This window comes from Orycteropus afer, unplaced genomic scaffold (genome assembly GCF_000298275.1).
Source record: "Orycteropus afer afer isolate SDZICR_OR568_19922 unplaced genomic scaffold, OryAfe1.0 scaffold00732, whole genome shotgun sequence".
NCBI classification, from domain to species: Eukaryota; Metazoa; Chordata; class Mammalia; order Tubulidentata; family Orycteropodidae; genus Orycteropus; species Orycteropus afer.
The window spans coordinates 775,142-782,964 of NW_006922319.1; the positions used below are offsets into that span (position 1 = coordinate 775,142).

The 7,823-nt window shown below is 40.8% G+C and overlaps 1 protein-coding gene across 1 annotated transcript in view; it reads right to left on the reverse strand.

Annotated features, from left to right (window-relative positions):
• ACSM3 (acyl-CoA synthetase medium chain family member 3) overlaps window positions 1-7,823 on the reverse strand; it is a 58,578-nt gene that overhangs the window by 19,274 nt on the left and 31,481 nt on the right. Inside the window, exons 3-8 of the mRNA XM_007957351.1 lie at window positions 6,847-7,054; window positions 3,621-3,764; window positions 3,350-3,506; window positions 3,004-3,083; window positions 1,226-1,349; window positions 117-197 (exon numbers count right to left, since the gene is read on the reverse strand). Of these exons, the coding sequence (XP_007955542.1) occupies window positions 117-197; window positions 1,226-1,349; window positions 3,004-3,083; window positions 3,350-3,506; window positions 3,621-3,764; window positions 6,847-7,054 (794 nt within the window). The remainder of the gene's footprint in view (window positions 1-116; window positions 198-1,225; window positions 1,350-3,003; window positions 3,084-3,349; window positions 3,507-3,620; window positions 3,765-6,846; window positions 7,055-7,823) is intronic.

Here is a 7,823-nt window from a genome sequence, read left to right on the forward strand (position 1 = left end):
CAAACCAACCACCTAATATTTCTAACCCATATCCCCTTATCCATCTTCATAGGGTAGTTGAGGTCATCCTAACAAGAACCACCATAACAAAGAGTAGGGTGTGGAGATGTGCAAACCTTAACATCAAAAGCAGGAGAAGGCTTTCCCATTGAACCAGGCTTAATTTTCATTCCCTTAAAATTTGCACAGATTAGCACCTAGTTAGGAAGAAGAAGAAAAAGTAAGATAATATTATAAGTAAATGTAAACCAGACTCAAAACAAAAGTCTCTATTATTTGGAGTACAGAGATAAATATTCAACAAATATATAATAAAGTTATAGCACATAATAAATTTATAATTACTTTGTTGTTATGTGCCGTGAGTCGGACCTGACTCATAGTGACTCCTTTGGTTTCCCAGGCGGTATCACTACGGAAGTCGATTGCCCAGCCTTCCTTCCGAGGAGTGGCTATCCACATTTATTATAAACCCCAAACCAAACCCATTGCTGTCAAGTTGATTCCAACTCATAGCAACCCTATAGGACAGAGTAGAACTGCCCCCACAGGGTTTCCAAGGCTGTAATCTTTGTGGCAGCACACTGTCACATCTCCCTCTTGTGGAGCAGCCAGTGGGTTTGAATTGCTGACCTTTGGTTAGCAGCCGAGCACTTGAACTGCTGTGCCACCAGGGCTCCTCCCTCCATTATAATCACTTTATTGTTTTTCATTAATTTCTTCTTTCCTTAATTATTTCTATGAGCTCTTTAAATAACTCTTTTAAAGTATGTTTGCCAAGGAGTTGTCCAGCAAACTAGTAATATTTCAAGAAACAAGAAACTCAGAATTTTCTGTTTCTAGGCAGCCCTGAGTAAAAGTACCCTATGACATAAGATGAAAACTCTTTTTATAGAGCTAGTGTTTTTTCATTTGAAAAATATTGTAATGCCCTCATCCGAATCAGTTATGCAGTAGTGTTTTTTCTCAGTATTTGCTATTTAAACAACAGCTGTATCTGTTAATCTGTTGTAGAGCTTCCTTGCAACTAGGTTCCCTCAAGATTATCTTTTAAAATGTACTCTTCTTCTAACCACTCTGTTCCTTCCCTGTCCCTCAAGCAATCATAAAGGTATAATAAACCAAAAAACCAAACACACTGCCATCAAGTCATAAATAGACACTTTGATATTTATGCTTCTGACTGGACTGAATCTAGGCCTGTCTCTTAGTGGGGTCAGTATACTGTTTCAGTCTGTCCGTATCCTTCATAGATATCCAGGCCCGTCCTGTTTCTCCATTGTTCGGTCACTTCAGGGTTGATCGGTTCTCCAGCACTCACACAGTGCTTTAAGCTTTTGAAGTTATAGCTTCTCCGAAAACAGATAAGGTAGGTTTAGGAAGAAAAATGGAGAGAAATGGAAATTAGGGTTGTTTCTAATGAACTTTCAGTATCAACCGTGTGTTTTCCTGCCTTCCTGGCTCCTCTCTGCAGTACCAAAAAAAAAAAACTAACATCATAAAATGACATCCTAAACATTAGTTTTTTATTTTAGTTTAGTTCTTCTCTTTTTCTAGGGGAGGTAATTTGTTGCGAAGAAAAGCCATACTATCTCAGGCTTAATTTAGGGAGAAACTAGTTGACTCCAATTCATAGCAACCCCTCTTGTGTCCGAGTACAACTGTGCTCCATAAGGCTTTCCATAGCGAATTTTTTAGAAGTAGATCATCCGGCCTTTCTTCCAAGGTGCCCCTGGGTGGATCTGAAGTCCCACCTTTTCAGTTAGCAGCAGAGTGTATTAACTCTCTGCACCACTTAACTTGGGACAATACCACATAACACCATTTTAAGTCAGTGAAAAAAATTTACCAATTCTCTGCTTACATTGACTGTGATGTATTTATACTGTGAAATACTATACAGTTATAAAAATAATGAGGGTGGTCCTAGACAGTGCTGTCCAAGAGGAACTTTCTGTCTTGATGGAAATGTTCTCTAAGCTATGCTATCCACTACTGTACCCATGAGCCCTGTGTGGCTACTAAGCACCAGAAACATGGCTAGGGCAGCTGGTGAAATGAATTTTTAATTTTGTTAAATTTAAATAGTCATGTGTGACTAGTGGCTACCATATTGGATAGCACAGTTCCAGGATATATTGTTAGGGAAAAAAATACAGAACTGTATGCCTGTTATGTTGTGTATAAAAGACAGGAGAAGATACGCATATTGGCTTATGTATGCATAGATTTCAAAAAGGTTACGTAAGAAGTGGAAAACACTGGTTGTCTCCATGGAGAAGGAGAACTAGGTGACTGGACACAGGGATTGAAGGAGGACTTTTCACTATATGTTATAATATACCTGTCAAATTTTATGTCATGACAATGTATTCTCTAGTCAAAAACTAAATAGAATCAATTTTAAATGTTTACCAATCTGCCCTTTCCAATGAAATCAGTAATAAAAATACATTCATAGTCTTTTCTGTTTGTTGGGATATGTTTCAAATAAGAGCAACTTCACTGCTTTCTCAGATCAGATAATAGCCATCCTCCAAAAGATTAAACAGCTTCGTATTCATACCCACTGGGCTGAATCCTCCCTTTGCTCTCCACATGTGAGCACAATAATAATAATTTACAGAATATTAGCAAGGAGCAGGAGGAAGAGGAAGAGAGAGCTGCATCTTGAACTTTCAAGTCTGGAGAGCTGTGCTTTTAAGCAGAAAGATGTTTTATTTTAGAGCTTCCTTTTCCTTCTCTACCCAAAACCAAAACCAAACCCATCACCATCAAGTCAATTCTGTGTCATAGTGATCTTATAGGACAGAGTAGAACAGTCCCATTGGGTTTCCAAGGCTATAAATCTTTACAGAAGCAGAATGCCACATCTTTGCCCTGTGGAGCAGCTGATAGGTTTGAATCACCATCCTTTTAGTTAGCAGCCAAACACTTAACCACTGCACCACCAGGATTCCTCCCTCTTTCCCTACTAAGTACCAATTTATCAATATTACTTACCCACTCTTACGACTCTGTACGAGCATTCGGTATGCAGTTGGAGCTGAACAAAATACGGTGATGGGAAACTTGGAGAGTGTCTGAAATTTAGAAGAAGTAAAATCTTAGCCTTACTACAACTATAATAAGTTCTTAATTTGTTTGTGATAGGCACAGGACAACATGTATTTATTTTAATCTAAATGTTCTCACCTTTTCTTTGTATACCATTTCAGATTTACTGAATTTCCAGATGTGAGTATCTTAAATCGTTTTATCTACTCTGATGTCTGCAAGTTAACTGTATTCATCACTCCTGCTCCTGCTAATGCATTTCTAAAGGATGACCTCTTGGGCTCTCCCTTACTTGCAAGATAGAAGTTGGCTCAAAACGTGGCAAATAATGTGCAAATACACACGCTCCCTGGCTCCATGGAGAAAAGACACTACTCCATGCAGACTTTGCCCAGCCTGTGTCTGAGGTATTCCACATCACATCTGAGGGTGTCAAATCCAGCCAGAACCTGGGAATACAAAGAATAGCCCTGATGTATATAGGAAAAAAATTAGAAAAGACCAGTAAATGAATTGTCACCTTTGCAGTTTTGATATTTAAAGCTGTCATATTATGGAAATACCTTCCATTTACAGACAGTCCTATTCCAAAACTGCTGTGGGTGTGTTCAGTCATTTTAGGAGATCCGCTTGTCCCACTGGTAAAGTAAATGGCCATTGTCTCATTGTGTTTTGTCTTCACACAGGTGTGGTTGTCACTGGCATGTCTACGAAGGAAAACAACAATGATTCTACACATAACACACAGTGTAAAAGACACCACTGAATGGGATTCAAGAACTAACCACTTTATCTCATGGATCAGTTTAAAATCATCCCTCCATCTTTTTACATACTTTCTGGAATCAAGCTAAACTTTGCCATCAGTAGCCCAAAAGTCAATTTCATAGGTTTTTCCTGTATGAGGAAGAAGTGTTGACACATTTGAAACACTCAAGAGTTTCTTGTTTCCCTCCAAGTATCCATGGACACTTTAACATATGATTTTTTTTAAAATGAGTATGTTAATAGAAGTCATAGTTAATGGTATAAAGTAGGGGTTGACAAACTATAGTCCATGGGCCACCTGCCTCCTGTTTTTGTAAATAAAATTTTATTGGAACACAGCCATGTCCATTCATGTATGTATTGTCTATGGCTGCCTTTGTGCTACCGGGAGGAGTTGAGTAGTTCCGACTGAGATATGTGGTCTGCAAACCCTAAAACATTTACTCTCTGTCCCTTGATAGAAAATATTTGCCAACCATAAAAGAACAGTTTTTCCCAAGCGTCTATATTAAAAAAAAACTCACTGCTGTCAGGTCAGATTCGACTCATAGCAACCCCTCCTTGGGTTTCTGAGGTGGTATTACTACAGAAGTGGATTGCCCAACCCTCCTTCCGAGGAGTGGCTGGTGAGTTTGAACTGTCAGCCTTCTGGTTAGCAGTCAAGTGCCTTAGGCAGTACACCACCAGAGCTTCTGCCCCTGTATAGAAGACATTTGCCAACCATGATAGAACTGTTTCCCACAAGAGCCTACGTAGGAACAGAAAGCAATAAGATTAAAGAAGAGCTAAGATTCCATCCAAGGGAAGAAATACCCCTGTTAAACAGAAAAAACATTTTAGTTCCAAAGGATAATGGGGCTTCCATAAAAGTCATAAAGTACCCATACCCATTGCTGTCAAGTCAATTCCAACTCATAGCAACCCTATAAGACAGAGAAGAACTGCCCCATAGGGTTTCCAAGGCTGAAATCTTTATGGAAGCAGACTGTTACCCCTTTCTCCCATAAAACTGAGTTAGTTTGAACTGCCAGCTTTTTGGTTAGCAGCCAAGTGCTTCCCCATTGCACCACCAGGGCTCCCTAGTCATGTATTAGGGCAACTGAAAGGAGGAGGTAAACTCTGCAGACACATGCACGTGCAGTGTCTACCAGCATACCAACTTATCAGGGAGCTTTGAGCTGACAGTGAAGAAGGCAAAAAAATATGGAAAAGCGGATTTCAAAGGTTGGCAAAGCTAGACCAAGTATTTTGTCTCTGATTCCTAATTATCTTCCTTAAAAATAGTTAGTACCTATAGCTGTGTACCTATCACTTCTATAGAAACTAAGACAGGGTTATTGTACTGATCTCTTACTATGAGAGACAATGAAAGCAGCAGTTAAGAGTGGGCTTAGAAGCCAGAGTGCCTGGATTCGAAACCCAGCACTGGCATAGGACCTTACTCATGTGTGTAAGTATAGCAGTTAGTAGCTACTTCCTGGAGTCCCTGGGTGGTCAAATGGTTAACACATTTGGCTGCTAACCTAAAAGCTGGTGGCTCATCTCTCCCTAGAGGTGCCTCAGAAGAAAGGCCTGGAGATCTACAAACTCAGCCATTGAAAACCGTAAGGAGCACAGTTGTACTGTGACACACGTGGGGTCGCCGTGGGTTGGAACCGACTCGATGGCAGCTGCTGCTGGTGGTGTAGCTACTTCCTATGCTGTTGTGAGATTTAAATGAGTTACTGTATCTGAAGAGCTTGGAGCATGTCTGGCACATAACCAGCAGCATATAAATGTAAGCTATTATTACAGTTACAACATTTTATTAGAGTAGTAGTTGGTTTTGGGTAAGAACTCAATAAATATTAGGTATTTTAGAGCAGGTAAGAACATAGCTTTAAGCATGCTTCCAGACCCTTGAATAAGGTAGGAAGCTCATTCTAAAGAGGAAGTTTGCTGCTAACATGTTGTTAGGTGCTGTCGAGTTGACCCTGACTCCTATCGACCCCATGTACAACAGAACCAAACAAGGCCTGGTCCTGCACCAGCCTCACAATACTTGCCACACCTGGGCCCATCGTTGCAGCCACTGTGCTAAGATATTGGAACTATTAGCTGTGAAGAGTTCCAGGAGACCCCTGGAAGCATCCACTGCAGGGCTTGAACATCATTGTGATTCAGTTTTATAACTGCATCCATTATGTGTTCTTAGTATAACCTGATAGAAGTGTTGCTGTCAGTGCTAATATTATAGCCTAAACAAAAAGACTGATTATAATCTGTTTCCCTTGGAGATGATAACAGCTTTGTGGTGCGGCTGGGATGCACCTAGAACCCCCTGCAGGTGTTAGGAGCCTCTTGAGAATCACCTTGGCTGAAGAAAGCTGCCCCACCCAAGATACCTCTTTCTGGGAACCAAAAAAACCAAACCAAACCCACTGCTGTCAAGTCAATTCTGACTCATAGCAAGCCCCATAGAGTTTCTAAGGCTGAAAATCTTTACAAAAGCAGACTGTCGTATCTTTCTTCCACGGAGCGGCTAATGGGCTTGAACTGCCAACCCTTTAATTAGCAACCCAATGTCTTAATCAGAGCACCACCAGAGCCCCCTGTCAGACTACAACTAATTACTGATTAGTCTGAGGGTGTGAAGCCTTGCTTTAGCTGGATCAGCTTTGAGAGGCTACCAAACTCCAGAAGTCCCTGTGGATTCATAGAGGGAATGAATTTTGTTGTGGGGAGTGCATCGTGGTCAAATTATTTCTCTGCCCAATCCCACTTCCTTTCCCTTCCTTCACAGATTTATGGATCCCAAGAGAACTCCTCCATAGACTTCTTACTCAAGGTCTGCTTCCTGAGGACCCCAAACTGTGAAAACACCCCTTATTCCTTCCTGCATGAGAGCTTCGCACCATCAGTGCAGCACTAATTGTTCCTTTGCCTATTGTTAATTTGCGTTTTTCTGATCACTAGTGGATGGAACATATTTTCACTATTTCCTTTTGGGAAGCTGGTCTACAACAATTAATGGCTACTCACTTCATCATCTCCTTGAGGTTCACCCACCCCTCTCTGGGGTTCTGAGATACAATTAGCTTGGAGCGCAGATTTTCACATTTAGGTGCAATAGCATCTACAGCTGGGGCTAAAACATCATTTGTAATAATGCACTTGGCTTTGGATGATTGTAATCTGTAGAGGATGTCTTTCTGGGTCAGTTGAGTGGTTCCGGTAATTAAAACTGTCCCTAAGGAAGCAGAAAAGAAAAACTATTTAGAAGGAAGGACTTCCTTCATCTAATGTTAGAGTAAATAATTCATGCAAAAAAAAAAAAAAAGCCCAGTGCCATTGGGTCAATTCCAACTAATAGCAACCCGCACTGGGTTTCCAAGGCTGTACATCTTTACAGAAGTAGATTGCCTCATCTTCCTCCCACAGAGTAGCTGGTGGGTTTGAATCACCAACCTACTGGTTAGCAGCCAAATGCCTTACCCACTACACCAGCAGAGTTCCTTAAATAGGTCTTACACGGTCTGTGTATTTCAGAATGTGTTAATTAACTTACCAGCCAAAGTATCTTTTTTCTTCGTCTGATATCCTGCTTTTGCCTTTCAAGAAATCTTAGTCTATGACCCTTTGACTTAAACCAACCAGTTGCCATCGAATCGATTCTGGCTCATCGTGATCCCATGTGTTACAGGGTAGAAATGTGCTCCCTAGAGGTTTCACGGCTATGACTTTTTATAAGCAGATCACCACGCTGCTCTCCCTAGATGCCTCTGGGTAGGTTCAGGCAGCCAACCTTTCAGTTGGTACTGGTTGTAATATTGTAGCATTACATTTTCTTCAATATGAAAGGGTGTTAAATGCTGGATAATTATCATCTAACTGAAGATCGTTCATAAATTGAGCTTGAAAGGGGTTTTCTGACTCATAGAGACCCATCCTTGGGTTTCAAAGGCAGTATCTCTACGGAAGTAGATTGCCCAATATTCCTCCTGAGAAGTGGCTAGTGG